The sequence below is a fragment of the Lytechinus variegatus genome, chromosome 1 (assembly GCF_018143015.1).
Source record: "Lytechinus variegatus isolate NC3 chromosome 1, Lvar_3.0, whole genome shotgun sequence".
Taxonomy (NCBI): domain Eukaryota; kingdom Metazoa; phylum Echinodermata; class Echinoidea; order Temnopleuroida; family Toxopneustidae; genus Lytechinus; species Lytechinus variegatus.
In genome coordinates, this window is record NC_054740.1 from 30,758,812 (window position 1) to 30,777,393 (window position 18,582).

General features: G+C 38.1%; 1 protein-coding gene across 1 annotated transcript; it reads left to right on the forward strand.

Moving 5' to 3' along the window:
* The first annotated feature begins 3,502 nt into the window (after nt 1–3,502).
* On the forward strand, nt 3,503–13,857 carry LOC121430299 (acidic repeat-containing protein-like). Its single transcript, XM_041627580.1, has 6 exons — nt 3,503–3,721; nt 5,636–5,833; nt 6,209–7,127; nt 9,164–9,979; nt 10,542–10,621; nt 13,164–13,857. Exons 1-6 carry the CDS (start codon nt 3,513–3,515, stop codon nt 13,258–13,260), a joined length of 2,319 nt encoding a protein of 772 aa, XP_041483514.1. The 5' UTR covers nt 3,503–3,512; the 3' UTR covers nt 13,261–13,857.
* The last annotated feature ends 4,725 nt before the right edge of the window (nt 13,858–18,582 follow it).

The following is an 18,582-nucleotide window of genomic DNA, read 5'->3' on the forward strand; positions in this document are numbered from 1 at the left end:
GGAGTGTAATCTGATTTGCTAAAGCTAAAATTGATTAATCAAAATTAAAATTGCAACATTAGATATTTACAATTGATTGCAAATATTTTCTTGAAACACCTCATCAATCGATTTCACGGGTACACTGTAAAAACTGTGGTGTTAGAACTGACAACATTGGTGTTAATAGAGGACCACACCCTGAGGTGTTAAAATAACACCCTGGAGATTGAACATAACACCAAAGAGTGTAAATGTAACAACCATAGGTGTTTTAATAACACCTATAGGTGTAAAACTAACACCACCAATTTAACACCGGTCAAAAAAATAAGTGGTGTGTACACCGGTTAAAACCACAGTTTTTGCTGTGTATATAGCCAATTCGATTTGTCTCTATAATAGAAATTAGAAACGTCCAGAGAAACGTGCTGCTTTTTTATTCTTTATTTTGCTTTAGTATGATAAGATCAATCAATCGCATGTCATCGCCAACAATAATGAAACACCATTAGAGTAACTGCAAACCATAGAGATGTATACATGCACTTATTATTAGTATACATCTCTATGCTGCAAACAAACTTAATTGGTGGGCCTTTTAGAAGAATGCCGTACCATACCGGAAACAGGCCACGCCCTACGGCCACGCCCCAATTGTTTGGCGCGTTTTTAGTAAAATCAGCATGCATGCGATATGCATAGCGCATGCAGCGCAGCGCATACGGCCGGCCTTACGCACACAATTACATTGCCAGTGAAACTATCTATATCGTGGATCTGGAAGCGAAGGTAAGGTTTTCCCTTTTAATGATATTTTTAGACCAGGAATGATTTTTTGTAGTATAAGCTATGGTGCAAATTTAAAGCTAAAATGTAAAGGTGAAAATTTAAAAGTGAATGGGTGTATAGGCCTAATAAGCAGAAGTTTATCGATAGATCATCTAACCGTAGATTTAGAACTCGCACTGGCGCGCGGGCTAAACAAGTTGGTGCTACTAAATACTATAATAGTACCGGTACCGTATTAGTGTTAGGCCCATGGTTTATAGGCGCAGGCCGCGCTAGCGCTAGCCATTGACTTACTGCGGCAGCCCGAACTAGATCTAGTCTATACATCTTGACTTAGTTACAATACAGTGTAGATTAGATCTAGTCTAGGCCTGTTCTAGTCTAGGACAAGTCCAAGAAGACTAGAGGTCACCCTGTACTACTGTAGAAGACAAAATTTCATCTTTATTTCAAGAAATTATCTTTGGTGGGATAGGACTAAGAAAGCCAAAAAGTTGAATATTAAAATTTCATTAGGATAAGTAAACAATAACATATACCGGTAATATATATATAATTTATACTAATTTGGGGCATCTAATAATAATATGCATGATTGGTAAAATGGGCATTATGTACCGTATGAGGAAATTGCAAAAACTCATAGAAAATAAAAAACAAAACTTATGTGGGACATGGCCATGGGCCCCCTCCTACATGTACATCTAAATTACTTTTTTGGGGAAAAGTTGGTGTCGTCTAAAAGTATGCAAATTATTTCTTGTCTAAGGATGAAATGTCCCACATGTAATTGAGGATTTTTCAAAAAGTTTCTTAGAATGCAATAGGCCCTACTTGTAATTTATTAGTTTTTAAAGACTGATTTGTTATGAATACTAATAGATAATCTAGGCTCTAGATCTAAATGAAAACAATTGAAGCAAAAAAAAATGAAAATTGATGAGAAATTCATCACACCATGTAAAACAAGGAAAAACTGTTGAAATGACTAATTTTTTTTTCATTAATATGTAATATATCTCAATAGAACATTTTAAAAGAAACTTTGTTATTTCCATATACATGTAATTTAGAGAGTTAAAATTCAAAATTATGGGGAAAATTGTGTACATTCTCTATGACTATGGGGACAAAATGTCCCATACATACTAACTGTCCCATAAGCAATCATTAACTTGCTTAATTACTGTCTGTAATTAGAGGGTTTTGGCTTATTACATGAAACTTGCCACAGTTATACTAGAGTGTTTTGAATTTTATCACACTAAGTTACAAATTTTCAAATGAAATACTTTCAGAGAATTCTCAACTTGAAAAAATTTGTGAAAAAATGTATTTTTTCTGCATTCCATATGTAACGGCACGTCTTTTCTCTCTAAAAAGTCAAGGTCATATGTCACCAGTTTTTGCATGGTTATTCTAGATATTTACCATCATGAGGGTATGCAATCCAGTCAAAGTCATTTAACACTATTTTTCGGGTCATTAAAGCCTCTGAAATGTCCCATACGTGACGCGTGCAAATTCTTTGACTTCTTGGCTGGAGTATGACATTAGAGACTAAGGACTAGGACTAATCAAGATGACTGCCCTGCAAACTTAATGGACCAGAACAAAAACCCTGTGTCCAGGGCTGAACCTTATAGGCAAGAGATCTAGATTCTAGATAGATTTTGCAAGAGAAGACTTTGAATAGATCTAGGCTAGATCTAGACAATCGTGTTTGGGCTGCCGCTTTAAAATTAGGCCTAACATTATTGTCATTCCCTGGGTAAGCCTAAGATGAGACTCTAGTCTAGACCTAATGTTAGTTTTAGATTATTCTTAGATTTGCTCTAGGACTAGGCTAATCTCCATAGTCTTCCAAAGATTCAGAACAGACAATTAGATCTAGATGCTAGGCCTACCAATTTCAAATTTTGTATGGTTCCTGATGACTTAATTTTATTTTTTTTTCATAATCGGGTATGAAATGATTTGTCTATTGATATACAAAAGTTACAGTGAAAACCATTTTCAATTTTCTGAGAAAATGACATTTCATTGATATTTTACCATTCGCTATGTAGGAATGCTGCTCGCATATGACGTCACAAATCAAATAATTGAAATTCTAATAACTTTTTAATTATTTGATGAATTTTTCTCAAACCTTCGGCAATATTTTTTATTATTTTTTCTGCTTTTTTTACAATAAACTTTTTGTCAGGGTGAACTTCCCCTTTAAGTGTTCTGGATCTAGACCATAAAATAAAAATTTTATGGATATTATGTCATACTCATATGTTAGATCAAGGCTGGGCCTATATGAATAATCCACCAACCTATCTATATCTTTATTTCATGATCTAGTTTACATCCCGAATCTGCATCTTGCAATGAATGTGGGTTTCCTTGGCTCTAAAGAGCATTTTAGGGGCAAAATTGCCCTGAGCCCCCATGTATTTTGTCCCTCTGCCTCTGGATAGCAATTAGCATTCAAGTTTTTTAATTTTCCACAACTAGTTCTATCTTTGTAGGTTAGACCCAGACAGGAAAAAATCCATCCATTTTGTCTTTTGAGGAGCTTATAACATCTTTTTTTAAAGTTATATCTAGGATTGGACCTAGATCTAGTAATGTTTTTCCCATTTAGTTTAGACATGTCCTCATCCCTAGTTGGAAAGAAGCTTGCTAATTACATGAATGTGCTTCTTCAAACAGATTCCAAGGCAAAGGGTTCAAGAAAATCCAGCATAAAGATGGCGCCTCCATTGTATCAATCACGAAGGAGTCGGGTAGACCAGACCAATTCTGACTCTAAGTATTACACCTTCTACAACATCAAGAAGACCAAACTGTCTGCCAGGTATCCATTCTTGCCTAAGAAACAGATTGAGAGGAAGATAAAGCATCTATGGGAGAGAGCTTCAGCGGAGAAAAGAGCAGTCCTTTGCTTAACATCATCTGGGTAATGATTTTTATTAACCTCTTTAATAACCTGTTAGAGAAACCTTGCCATCCCTCCAAAATTCATTTTCCAAAGATCCTGATCTGCTTTATGTAGTTTTTAGATGAAATTGCAACAACTACTTTATTTCATTTTTACAAAACTTGAAGTACCCAATGTCATTTTCAAAAGTATTGTAAAAAAGTAATTGAAAACTAACTCTTCAGGTCCTAATCTTTTTCATCACATCTCAATTTCTCAAAAAAAACTCTCCAATTTTAGTTTTACTTTGAATATCAGTGCATTAGCACTGCTTCTGAGTTAAACATAAATTCAAGATTATCTATGTTCAGGGGTGGCAGAGCAAAGTTGAAAGTGGGGGGGGGGGGCATCACAGGGAAAAAAGGGCACATTCTTAAAACAAAGAAAATGAAATCTACACTGACGTAATGGGGGAAAAATTTCCAGGGGGCTAGATACGTCATATCACATAAATTCACAAGCTCTGCAAGTGACCAAAATCCAATTTTGTGATAGATTTTGACAACTAATGTTCAGAAAATGATATCATATTTCACCCTTTCCTGTTCTCTTTTTTTTTGGACGGAGGCAGCAAGAGCCCCCCCCCCTCTCTATACACCTCTGCTTATCTACCCCACTTACATGACTCATGAAGCTTAAGGCATGAATATTGTTTTCTTGTTTCATAGGGGCACTCGTCAACACATAAAATGGGTCCTTCACAGGTGAAAGGGGTACAGAACATGTTCGTGTAGGGCACTTTTCTTGTGTAAAAAGGGGGGACTGATACAAGATAGGGCCCTTACAAGAAGGCAAGGGGGCACTTGCTCACACATAAAACAGGTCCTTGGGTGAAAGGGGCACAGAAAACATTCATGAGGGGGCATTTTCTGGTAAAAATTGGCACTTATACGAGAAAGGGCACTTGTTGAGGGGGTATATTTCTTGCATAAAAAGGGGGACTTTCTAGTTCTTCAAAATGTGTGGGACAGAGTCCCCACCACCCCCTCCCCAAGAATCACCACCCCTGTCTAATATAGATATAAAAACGATTGGTTTAAAAAATGGACCTGTTCTTTAAGGATTTCCCACTGTAAAGTTGATATCAATGTAGTTTTCACCAAACTTTGTAGTTTACTTTTGAACCTAGATGTAAGCCAAATATACAAAAAGAAATTTCATGATCATGTGCTTATGAACTATAGACATCTGAAGTTTGCCAAATCGACAGAAAGTTGAAGAAGTCGAGATTTGGGCCTCAGATCTTTAGACCTCACAAGATAAAAATGTTGAGTTCAAAATTCCTACTTTACTTCCGAAATACAAGGGGGCCTTCTACTCCTTCTTTCGTTAGCAGAGCAGTAATGGGGGGGGGGAATACCCCAAAATTTTTAAATACTTGTCAAAAGTTTTAAAAGTACAAAGAAAGCTGTACTTTATTCAAATCCATGTCATTCTCAACAGTAATTGTCACTTGTAAAAGGCGGAAGCATTAAAGCATGTCCTCATTTACAAACTATTGCCCCAAAATGCTTGATATCTAGATCTACATTTAGATAGGGATAAATGCAAAATCATATGCATTTAAAATCCTTGTCAGAATCCTTACAGAATGTAAAAGCATTTAAAAAGGTGGCTTGCACCTTTTTCCCACTTACAGCTTCATATTTTAATGTAAAAGATTTAAGGAATACAGCCATATAACCATAAGCTAATTCTTTTGCAGATATCAAGTACACAAGTAAAAAACTAGGCCTTCAAGTGTTCATATTTTAATTCTTATATATCTATGTTCTGATATTTAAAAACTCTTCAAGAATGGACATAGAGGGACTTCTGCATCGTTTGACTACTTTGCTAGAAATTTCTGGTTCATTCATGATGTTTAATTTAAATCTATCTGATTCCTTGTAGCTCTAAATCCCCCTTCAAAGGGTCTATACTTCAAGGACTTTGTAAGAAGAAATTACCCCTGGAGCACATCATTTTCAACAGTGCCCCTATCCACAATAGTACTCCCACAACAAGCATGGCTGGTTCTGGTCCTGTGCGTACCCTGCATTCAAGCATGAAAGATCCATGGTCTCAAACAAGCAGAAAACAAACTCTCAGGTACCAACTCTCAGGCATTCACTGTCAATTTGTTCCCCCTCTGGTCATAACTTATGAGCTATGTTTCATAAAGTGCGATCAGTTATAACTAATGGAATTATGAGAATGTAATGACAATAATGGGATAAACAAGATTCAATCTGGTGGGCATTGGGCAGGTCATTCTTTTTCTTTTCTAAGGAAAAGAAAAAGAATGACCTTCATACTTCTAGCAGTATGAAGTTATGTTTGGAAACAAGCTATGATACTTCTCTGGTAGGATGGAGTCTTAATAAAAATAGAAGATTTGGTATTAAAAAAAGACATTTGGTTACAAATCTCTTTTAGCCAAGCAGGAGATGAATTACGACTTTCCTCTGTTGTAAATCTTTACAGGAGCTCTTCAAAGAAACTTGTTTCAACCAGAAGAGTAAGTTTCAACTTTGATCAATCTCCATTGCTAGCAAGACCAAATACAAGAAGCTCCATTAAGGAACAGAAGTCAGAGGAAAGAAAAGTTGAAAACAAAAAAAGAAAGAAGCACAAATCAACCAAGGATGGTCATTTGAGGAAAAGGGAACTGTCGTTTGAAGAGAAACAGATGTATGAGTTTCAGGACGAAGGTTCCAAGTCATGGAATCACTCTGTAGGTAAGGCTCAAGTGGAGGCTGGAAGATCGTCCCACTCAAATCCTGGTGTCAAGGATCATGTGTTTGCACCTGAACATTACAACATTGAAATCAGTGCGAATACCAACATATTCACTGATGACAGTCAGTCTCCCACCATAACACCAGAGCAAAGACTTCCAGATACCACACTTAATGATAAATCTTCACAAAACCTTGGCAAAAAGACTAAAACTAGCATCAGGAGGAATGCTAAGAGCCTTAAAAATTCTAACAGAAGATTACAAAAGAGCAAAGATGTCAAAAACAATCCCAGCATCGGTGAGAAAGGAAAGAAAGATGATGATCCATCCACAGTTGATGACCTTGATTCCTCACAGAGTGATGATGCTGGGGAAGTACCATGGCTTGTCAGTGCTCACAGAGACAGTTCCTCGGATGATGCCAGAGATGATTCTTCCGATGACCAAGACCAGGATGCCTTCTACGATTACTATCACAAGAGCAGCAGTGAAAGCAGTGCCCCAACTGTGCCTTCTCTTTCTCAAGAATCTGACGATGCTGGTCCATCAGAGAATAACACCATGTTCAGTTGGAATGGAGCTTGTTTCACAAAGAAGACTTCAAGTCTAGGAACCGACACATTTGACAGCCAACTGTCTCAGGTTTCAATGGATGCAGCTGAGGTGAGGTTCATGTATGTAATATGTCTTTATTGTGTTTGGGAACAAGTTTATGGGGGAGGGTGGGGGTAACAGCGGAGGGTTAGAGATCTGTGGTAGATGTGAAAAGATCAGTTACCCAATACAGCAACAATTTGAAATCATTTGCCTTCCAAAACATAAAAAACACATTTCTTGATTAGAACTTTATGCCTATGGAGATTGCATTTAACCAGCTTGGAAAGCTTTTAATAATTTAATTGTAAGTACCGATACAGGGGACCATATGTCCTCAGTCTCCATATATCTGTGCCCTTGAATATAAAGCAACAGACTTTGAGATTAATTTCACATTCATTGTACATTTTGTTGATGCAATCAATCATGAGATCATAAGATCAATTGCTAGGGTTTGTGTAACAGATCTAATATCTTCAGTAGATGTAGAACAAGTAGAAACATGAAATTCTTTACCACAGATCCATGTACATGTAAATCATAGATTTGGACCCACCTATCTTCTCAGTCATCAAAATTAATTTTTTTTCCTTGAATGCACTGCTCATGTAGTACAGGTAATTGCAAAGGGAATACAGTTGACAAACATATTTTCCTCCATATATTTTTTCTTTATTGCCACGTACCGTAGCTATTTTGTTTACTCTCCTTTTCATTGTTAAGGAGTAAAATTCATATCCATGTCTTACATATACATGCCTGTCTCTCTGTATGAAGGTTGCTTATGCTAGACATATGAATTAAAATAAATCCCCATCCATCTATGTTTAATCATGATTTCTAGTATCAAACCATGAAGACATCAAAGCTCTAGAGTGGTGTTTCATAATGTAGGAAGTTAGGCAAAACTATTCAGGAAAATATTTTTACATACTGTACATGTATCCAGCTACATTAGCTTGCTGCTTAACATTAGTCATGCACAAAGCTGTATGTAAGTTACAAACTGCTTTGTGAAACTGTCCATATGTGATCAGTAGTAGATGTGAAGTCATCAATAATTAGTCAAAATCAGTGATGTTGTAGATTGATATCTTATTGGGAAATTTGATGATTAGCTATTTGATGATGTTCTGAGTCCGCAAAGATTATATCCTACGCTATATTTTCCAGATGGTTGATTTTGTCTCTCCTGCACAACAGATGGATATTAGAGTCACTTTTCTGATGGCAACAGCAGTTGCATGAGATTAAGTCATAAGCAAAAGTTTAATTTTTTACATGTTTCCAATTTGAAAGTACTGTATTTTTTGTGTCTCTTAAAATTTGGCATGAATTTCAAGTCACCAAAGCAAAGTCAAAGGTCATTTTACATTTGAGGTCACTAAACTTTGACAAAGTAGTGGTAGTTTTTCCATACTTTTGAAATTTTCAGATAATATTGAAATTTGTATTGGTTACATAAAATGTCAGCAAAACTACATGTACACCTGTACCTGAATGTCAATTGAAATAAAGGTTTGCTGTTTCCATGCACATGATTTCACATACAATGCTAATATATGAAATGCGAAATACATGCAAGACAGTGATTGACTTGTATGTAATTAAGAAGTGGTCTGAAGGCATCATTCTAGTACTTGATATTATGAAGAACAAAAAATGCCATATTTCTTTGTGGTGTTCACTGTCAGATTCATGTACAATGCATATTAATAACCCCTGCAAATGTATTTCAGAGGGGAACTGTGTTGTAAGGGTTGATAAATCCAATAGCCGGTAATCTGAACTCGGGTTTAAATCAAACCCTGGTTTAAACTTATGGTTTAAGTATGGAAAGCCAATTGGAGCACAAATATCTATTAGTACTTATGAGTCATAAGAATCAGGACACTCAAAATCAGTTATAAATTTCTCAGAATGATAACTGAAATATTATCTTCATTATGAAAGCAAAGTTTATCAAAATATTAGATAAAAAGAAAGAAGCAATATAAGTAGAATTTTAGTTTTAGGCTTCCCATAATTTTTGCACAGACATAGACCATGGTCTAAGTAAAACCTAACTTCGAATACCGGTCTATGTGTCTTATCTTTGACAGGTTATGTCATTGTCATCAACCGAGGCCAGCCTGTCTCCCGATAGCCCTCAGTTCATATTTGGATTGCCAAGGAAAATGATGATGTCACCTCAAGGGTCTGTGACACCATCAGACATCAGAGCAGACTCACCAATGCTACAAAATCAGGAGATGCATCTAGAAGATGGCTTGATGATGGAATCACCAAAGAACTCTAGATGTCAGCGAGACAGTCATCCATCGCCAGACATCAGAGAAGATTTAGTACCACAGAAACGAAAGATGCGTCTGCAAGATGGAATGTTGTTGGACTCGCCTAAAACCTCTAGACTTCAACAAGTTAGTCAAACATCGCCAGACATGATAGAAGACTCGGCTTTACCACAGAAACGAAAGATGCGTCTACAGGATGGCATGAAAATGGATTCACGTAAGAGCTCTAGGATTCAAGGACTTGTTTCTCCCACTAGCAGGAAGAGACAAATGAAAGGGCTACAAGGAGAGGACATGGTTTCCATGACTACTGCAAGACATACCAAAGAGAACCAGAAACAAATATCACCACCAAAGACTGCTGTATCTCGAGGAGACTCAGTGGTATCAAATGAAAGGAAGGTCTTGGTAGAGATGAATTCAAAACCTACTAAGCCAGCAACGAAGACAAACAGCACCAAAAGAAATAAAGAGGATCATGCACCAAAGGTTCAAAAGAGGACGTCAGGAAGACTGAAAAACAAGGAAAGCTTGGTGAACAGATCCTTGGCAAAGGAAGGTTGCACTGATGAGGGAGGAAATATTGCTCAGGGTAAGAATGATTATATGAAGAAATCCCCAACCGTATCAGGGAGGAGAGGGAGGTAGACCTGTTCTATTAGACCTGCCATTCTAAAGAGAGAAAGTACTCTTATTTTTGAAAAGCTTACATCCTTGGTTTATATTCACTTGTCTACAAGAAGGAGGTCTACTTTCTAATACTGAATGGGCTCAAATGTTTTTATCTACTATCAATTTGATCTTGGTCTTCACTACACTTGGTCCAATACCTATCCGTCTTATTCTCATTTAGTCTAATGCCCAGATTGACTAATCTCCACTTTGTCCAATCATTATTTTTTAACAATTGTCAAATGAAAATCTGAATCATTAACAGTTCATCTTACCAGGACTAAGTGGTGTCAGACCAAATAGGTAGTGTTAGACAAAATGTTTATAGCCTATCTGGTAAATGGGCCAAATGGCAATTAGACCAAGTGGTTAGTAGACCGACTGGGAGTAAATGAACTTGGATTAGACTATGTGGAATGAAAGGAAACCAAAAGTAGATGAAACTGGTGTAGACCTATTGTTTATTTACCTATGACTCAACTGCTACTGTAATTTGTTTTATGTAGAAATCAAGACAACTGAGCAGGAAGAAATCTTCAGGAGTGATGGAATTCTTTGTGATCTCTTCCAACCAAACCTTTCTTCTGAAAAGAGGTATGTTATTTATAGTGTTACAGAGTTATTACAGAACAAGATACATATCAGCAAAAACAATTTGAAATCAATCAGGATCGAAAGAAACTATAGGAAAATTTGAAATACAATTCAAAATTTAATGATTCTTGACTGCACACATTTATAATTTATATATTTGCCATTGCTAGATCTGAAATATATTTGCTTATAACATTAAAAGAACATAATCTGATCAGATTATCACTTCCATAGGGATCCATGAATTCTTCTATTGGATCTACAAATCTATGACCTGTGACCATGTGAATTTCTAATCTGATCAGATCATTGAACTCCTTTGCATAGAACATACATGTTTGGTTTTAATTCATGTATTAAATTGAGAAAGTCACTATCTAAATGTACTACTTTAATTATATGTATGATCAACCTGCACTTTAACATAATGACCAGATTCTTTATAATTCCCTAACTCTCTTCTCCCATCACACTCCCTCTCTTTTTAGGTGGTCTGTCTATGACAGATCACCTATTGATTTCGTCAGAATTTTCTTTCTTTATTATTTATTTATTCTTGGCACCTATGTTTGTCGCCAATTTTTCTCGGAATTGGCTGAATCAATTTTGCTGATTTTTTTCGTCATACATAGAATCTATCATAGAGACGGCATACTAAGCTTGTGAAGGTCATATGGTTATGATGACGTCATCTACGCGCCATTTTGTAAAATTCGTCATTTGATCATATCTTCATTATCAATTATCAAAAATTAACAATATTTACATGACATTAACTTCAGGTCAAAGGTCAACTGTCAATGTCATCAAAGGTCATGTAAAGGTCATGACGCGCGCGTCAAAGGTAAAAAATTCTCCAAATGGCCCATAAAATTTTTTGGGTACGTTTCAGGTCATTTTAAGCATTTCAAAAATTTGCGCGCGCGCGATTCAGCGCGTAACGCCCTAGCGGAACACAGAAACACCGTGTTTTTTTTTACATCATTGCATTAATAATAAAATTATGAACAATTTGATACCTTGATCAATCTTCTACAACCATTAATAACGAAATTTACTATCAATAACTGGGATATACTCATTTGATTTGCTAGTTCATTACAATTAGCTAGCACGCCGAAAGTATATCCAGTTATCTCGTTAATAAGAAAATCATGGTATTTTCATAATTAACACCCGTTAAACTTTGCAGCACGTGTGCGCGCGAGCTCTCACTATAGGCCATATATGGGCAAAAACATGCCTACCGGTATTCAAAATTCACTGTAGCTCTTTAAATAGTCCATTGACCCCAATTTTTTTTCATATATCGATAGAATATTAGTTGTAAATTTGATTTCATGTCACCAATGTCCCTCAATTTGATCATGACGTCATCAAAATGGCGCCTAAACTAAAAATTTCATTTATTAAAAAATGACGTCATCAAATTTATGCAAATTTGGTTGTAACTTCTCGAATATAGATTATTTTTCGCCCAGGATTTATTTTTGTTGTAGTTTAGAATGGACTCTTTCTCCTGAGTTAACATGAATTTTCATTTTTAAAAAGGCATCATGGCGTAAAACAGCGATGAAAAGAGGCATGTCATTTTTCCTCATTTTACGTGTAATCTCTATGGGACATGACTTTCTCAAAACTGGATTCGTCATTCCTCTTTTTCGTGAGCCATATCTCCATTTTTTAGTGTCACTTTTCCCTGAGCTTTTGGTATGATGTAGCTGAGATCCTAAGCTTTCGCAAGTGTTCCCTCCATTTTTTGATCAGATGCCGGGATCATGCCCGTTTTTCACTTGCAAAATTGGAATTGTAATTCTCAAAATTGCTTACGTGTAATCTCTATGGGGAATATCGTGGCTCAATGGATAACGCATTTGACTTGCTTTCTCGAGGGCGGAGGTTCGAGTCCTGGGGTAAACAACATGATTTTTTTTTCCATTTTTTTTTCTTTTTACCACCTCGTACATGATCCTTTATGATAATTTAAAGGTACAAAAGTTAAAATTTAGCAAGATAAAACAGATTATAATTACTTTTTTTCATATCACATGTATTGTCATACATCAGAGAGACCCTTTTCACAGTGCTTTATTATATATTTCACAAGTATTCCATCCATAATGAACATTCCGTCGTCATCATGAAGATCATATTGATCTGCATGAACATGGTAATAGTGATCATGATGTCGAGAATAAAGACAGACCACCTAATTCGTCCACATGACGAATTAAATTCTAGTTAACTTTCTTTCCTTCTTTTTTTCTTTATTTTTCTCTCTTTCTTTCCAACTCTCTCTTTGCCTCTTCCATCCTCCATACTTTCCTCCACTCTCACAAACCATCTTTTCTTATTTCTCTACATTTATCCCCTCTATCTGTCTCCTCCCCCTCTATATAAATATATATGTACACAATAATTATCCTTTCTCTCTCCCCCTCTTTCTCTCACACACACTTTCATCTCTATGCACTTTCCACATTTTCCCTATATCTGCTCTAACAATATATCCCATTTAATTCTTAATTGTTTATCAATGCAGATCATTCAACCCTCAAGGTGAGACAGAGTTTTATCAGAGTTGCATGGATGATCCAGTTTCCAGTCACTTGTTCCTGGAAGAAAACTTTTTTCTCTAAAGTCTAACCCAAAGCTCTCGGAGGGGAACTCCCTGAAAATTTCATTTACAAAATGTCTTCTAAATATTGTCGCCTAAGTTTGTCATGCCTGTTATACGTTCATTCTTTGAAAAATTCTGTGTTATTTCTCCTGAATTCTCCCTTAAGTTGAAAGATTTTGCTAAACATAAGTTATTTTATTTATTTCAGAACCGGCAGGTATGCCATCTACCATTCGTGGGTGGGGGCTACTTTATTTGTTCACATTTCTTAGAAAACGAATACTATGTACCAGCACTCATTCAGTATATCCTTAAAAATTGATAAAGTTTTACAATCAGAATTGTGACAATTGTTTTGTAAACTTTATTAAAACTACCATCAAAGATCCATCAATGTCTGATTTCTGTGATGAATATCTTTTCCCAAAATGTTTTCCATGCTTCTTACCGGTCCTTTCTATTCAGGTAAATGTGATATTTTGATGCTGGCCATTAAATTTTTAAACAGGGTCCTAAATATCATGCAAATACTTCTACGACGATACTCAGCAGGATCAATAAGTCAGGATGTTGTGCTAAGGAAATATCAAATACAAAAGGATAGGGGAATATGTTACACATACTGAAGCAATTATTATTGCATCAGTATTTTTCAATTAGTGTTGTGTTTAAAGGAAAATAATCGGGGTCCACCCGCCAGTCATAAGGACCACTGGTCATAATACCCGCTAGTTATAAGGACCGCTAGTCATAATAGTCATAAGGGTCGCTATTCATAAGGGGCTTTGTTCATAGAGGTCGCAAGTCATAATCAACGATGAGGGTCGCCATTCATAATCAAACAAGAGGGTTGCTAGTCATAATAAAGGAAAAGGGTCGCCAGTCATAAGGAGGAAAAGGGTTCGTTGATCATAAGGGTCGCCATTCATAATAGTGGATGAGGGTCGCCAGTCATAATAGTAGAAGGGGTTCCCCAGTCATAATGGTAGATGAGGGTCGCTATTCATAATAGTAGAAAGGGTTCGCCAGTCATAATAATGGATGAGGGTCGCCAGTCATAATATTAGAAGGGGTTCGCCAGTCATAATAATGGATGAGGGTCGCCAGTCATAATATTAGAAGGGGTTCGCCAGTCATAATAGTAGAAGGGGTTTGCCAGTCATAATGGTAGATGAGGGTCGCTATTCATAAGAGTAGAGAGGGTTCGCCAGTCATAATAATGGATGAGGGTCGCCAGTCATAATAATGGATGAGGGTCGCCAGTCATAATAGTAGAAGGGGTTCGCCAGTCATAATGGTAGATGAGGGTCGCTAGTCATAATAGTACAAAGGGTTCGCCAGTCATAATAATGGATGAGGGTCGCCAGTCATAATATTAGAAGGGGTTCGCCAGTCATAATGGTAGATGAGGGTCGCTAGTCATAATAATGGATGAGGGTCGCCAGTCATAATATTAGAAGGGGTTCGCCAGTCATAATGGTAGATGAGGGTCGCTAGTCATAATAATGGATGAGGGTCGCCAGTCATAATATTAGAAGGGGTTCGCCAGTCATAATAATGGATGAGGGTCGCTATTCATAATAGTAGAAAGGGTTCGCCAGTCATAATAATGGAAGAGGGTCGCCAGTCATAATAATGGATGAGGGTCGCCAGTCATAATAGTAGATGGGGTTCGCCAGTCATAATAGTGGATGAGGGTCGCTATTCATAATAGTAGAAAGGGTTCGCCAGTCATAATAATGGATGAGGGTCGCCAGTCATAATAGTGGATGAGGGTCGCCAGTCATAATAATGGATGAGGGTCGCTATTCATAATAGTAGAAAGGGTTCGCCAGTCATAATAATGGATGAGGGTCGCCAGTCATAATAATGGATGAGGGTCGCCAGTCATAATAGTGGATGAGGGTCGCTATTCATAATAGTAGAAAGGGTTTGCCAGTCATAATAATGGATGAGGGTCGCCAGTCATAATATTAGAAGGGGTTCGCCAGTCATAATGGTAGATGAGGGTCGCTAGTCATAATAATGGATGAGGGTCGCCAGTCATAATATTAGAAGGGGTTCGCCAGTCATAATAATGGATGAGGGTCGCCAGTCATAATATTAGAAGGGGTTCGCCAGTCATAATGGTAGATGAGGGTCGCTAGTCATAATAATGGATGAGGGTCGCCAGTCATAATATTAGAAGGGGTTCGCCAGTCATAATAATGGATGAGGGTCGCCAGTCATAATATTAGAAGGGGTTCGCCAGTCATAATGGTAGATGAGGGTCGCTAGTCATAATAGTAGATGGGGTTCGCCAGTCATAATAATGGATGAGGGTCGCCAGTCATAATAGTAGAAGTGGTTCGCCATTCATAATGGTAGATGAGGGTCGCTATTCATAAGGGTAGAGAGGGTTCGCCAGTCATAATAATGGATGAGGGTCGCCAGTCATAATAATGGATGAGGGTCGCCAGTCATAATATTAGAAGGGGTTCGCCAGTCATAATGGTAGATGAGGGTCGCTAGTCATAAAATTGATGAGGGTCGCCAGTCATAATATTAGAAGGGGTTCGCCAGTCATAATAATGGATGAGGGTCGCCAGTCATAATATTAGAAGGGGTTCGCCAGTCATAATGGTAGATGAGGGTCGCTAGTCATAATAATGGATGAGGGTCGCCAGTCATAATATTAGAAGGGGTTCGCCAGTCATAATAATGGATGAGGGTCGCCAGTCATAATATTAGAAGGGGTTCGCCAGTCATAATGGTAGATGAGGGTCGCTAGTCATAATAGTAGATGGGGTTCGCCAGTCATAATAATGGATGAGGGTCGCCAGTCATAATAGTAGAAGTGGTTCGCCATTCATAATGGTAGATGAGGGTCGCTATTCATAAGGGTAGAGAGGGTTCGCCAGTCATAATAATGGATGAGGGTCGCCAGTCATAATAATGGATGAGGGTCGCCAGTCATAATATTAGAAGGGGTTCGCCAGTCATAATGGTAGATGAGGGTCGCTAGTCATAAAATTGATGAGGGTCGCCAGTCATAATATTAGAAGAGGTTCGCCAGTCATAATGGTAGATGAGGGTCGCTAGTCATAATAGTAGATGGGGTTCGCCAGTCATAATAATGGATGAGGGTCGGCAGTCATAATAATGGATGAGGGTCGCCAGTCATAATAGTAGAAGGGGTTCGCCAGTCATAATAGTGGATGAGGGCCGCTATTCATAATAGTAGAAAGGGTTCGCCAGTCATAATAATGGATGAGGGTCGCCAGTCATAATAGTGGATGAGGGTCGCCAGTCATAATAATGGATGAGGGTCGCTATTCATAATAGTAGAAAGGGTTCGCCAGTCATAATAATGGATGAGGGTCGCCAGTCATAATAATGGATGAGGGTCGCCAGTCATAATAGTGGATGAGGGTCGCTATTCATAATAGTAGAAAGGGTTCGCCAGTCATAATAGTGGATGAGGGTCGCTAGTCATAATAATGGATGAGGGTCGCTATTCATAATAGTAGAAAGGGTTCGCCAGTCATAATAATGGATGAGGGTCGCCAGTCATAATAGTGGATGAGGGTCGCCAGTCATAATAATGGATGAGGGTCGCTATTCATAATAGTAGAAAGGGTTCGCCAGTCATAATAATGGATGAGGGTCGCCAGTCATAATATTAGAAGGGGTTCGCCAGTCATAATGGTAGATGAGGGTCGCTAGTCATAATAGTAGATGGGGTTCGCCAGTCATAATAATGGATGAGGGTCGCCAGTCATAATAGTGGATGAGGGTCGCTATTCATAATAGTAGAAAGGGTTCGCCAGTCATAATAATGGATGAGGGACGCCAGTCATAATAATGGATGAGGGTCGCCATTCATAATAGTAGAAGGGGTTCGCCAGTCAAAATGGTAGATGAGGGTCGCTATTCATAAAAGTAGAAAGGGGTTCGCCAGTCATAATAATGGATGAGGGTCGGCAGTCATAATAGTAGATGGGGTTCGCCAGTCATAATAGTAGATGGGGTTCGCCAGTCATAATAGTGGATGAGGGTCGCCAGTCATAATAATGGATGAGGGTCGCTATTCATAATAGTAGAAAGGGTTCGCCAGTCATAATAATGGATGAGGGTCGCCAGTCATAATAATGGATGAGGTTCGCCAGTCATAATAGTGGATGAGGGTCGCTATTCATAATAGTAGAAAGGGTTCGCCAGTCATAATAATGGAAGAGGGTCGCCAGTCATAATAATGGATGAGGGTCGCCAGTCATAATAGTAGATGGGGTTCGCCAGTCATAATAGTAGATGAGGGTCGCTATTCATAATAGTAGAAAGGGTTCGCCAGTCATAATAGTGGATGAGGGTCGCTAGTCATAATAATGGATGAGGGTCGCTATTCATAATAGTAGAAAGGGTTCGCCAGTCATAATAATGGATGAGGGTCGCCAGTCATAATAGTGGATGAGGGTCGCCAGTCATAATAATGGATGAGGGTCGCCAGTCATAATAATGGATGAGGGTCGCCAGTCATAATAGTGGATGAGGGTCGCTATTCATAATAGTAGAAAGGGTTTGCCAGTCATAATAATGGATGAGGGTCGCCAGTCATAATATTAGAAGGGGTTCGCCAGTCATAATGGTAGATGAGGGTCGCTAGTCATAATAATGGATGAGGGTCGCCAGTCATAATATTAGAAGGGGTTCGCCAGTCATAATAATGGATGAGGGTCGCCAGTCATAATAGTAGATGGGGTTCGCCAGTCATAATAGTAGATGAGGGTCGCTATTCATAATAGTAGAAAGGGTTCGCCAGTCATAATAGTGGATGAGGGTCGCTAGTCATAATAATGGATGAGGGTCGCTATTCATAATAGTAGAAAGGGTTCGCCAGTCATAATAATGGATGAGGGTCGCCAGTCATAATAGTGGATGAGGGTCGCCAGTCATAATAATGGATGAGGGTCGCCAGTCATAATAATGGATGAGGGTCGCCAGTCATAATAGTGGATGAGGGTCGCTATTCATAATAGTAGAAAGGGTTTGCCAGTCATAATAATGGATGAGGGTCGCCAGTCATAATATTAGAAGGGGTTCGCCAGTCATAATGGTAGATGAGGGTCGCTAGTCATAATAATGGATGAGGGTCGCCAGTCATAATATTAGAAGGGGTTCGCCAGTCATAATAATGGATGAGGGTCGCCAGTCATAATATTAGAAAGGGTTCGCCAGTCATAATGGTAGATGAGGGTCGCTAGTCATAATAATGGATGAGGGTCGCCAGTCATAATATTAGAAGGGGTTCGCCAGTCATAATAATGGATGAGGGTCGCCAGTCATAATATTAGAAGGGGTTCGC

Bases quoted from the DNA above. Each gene is read 5' to 3' on its own strand.
- LOC121430299 (XM_041627580.1), top strand. From the start codon at position 3,513: ATGGCGCCTCCATTGTATCAATCACGAAGGAGTCGGGTAGACCAGACC. The intron at 3,722-5,635 runs GTAATGATTTTT...GATTCCTTGTAG, and splicing joins CTTTGCTTAACATCATCTGG to CTCTAAATCCCCCTTCAAAG. The intron at 10,622-13,163 runs GTATGTTATTTA...TTATCAATGCAG, and splicing joins AACCTTTCTTCTGAAAAGAG to ATCATTCAACCCTCAAGGTG.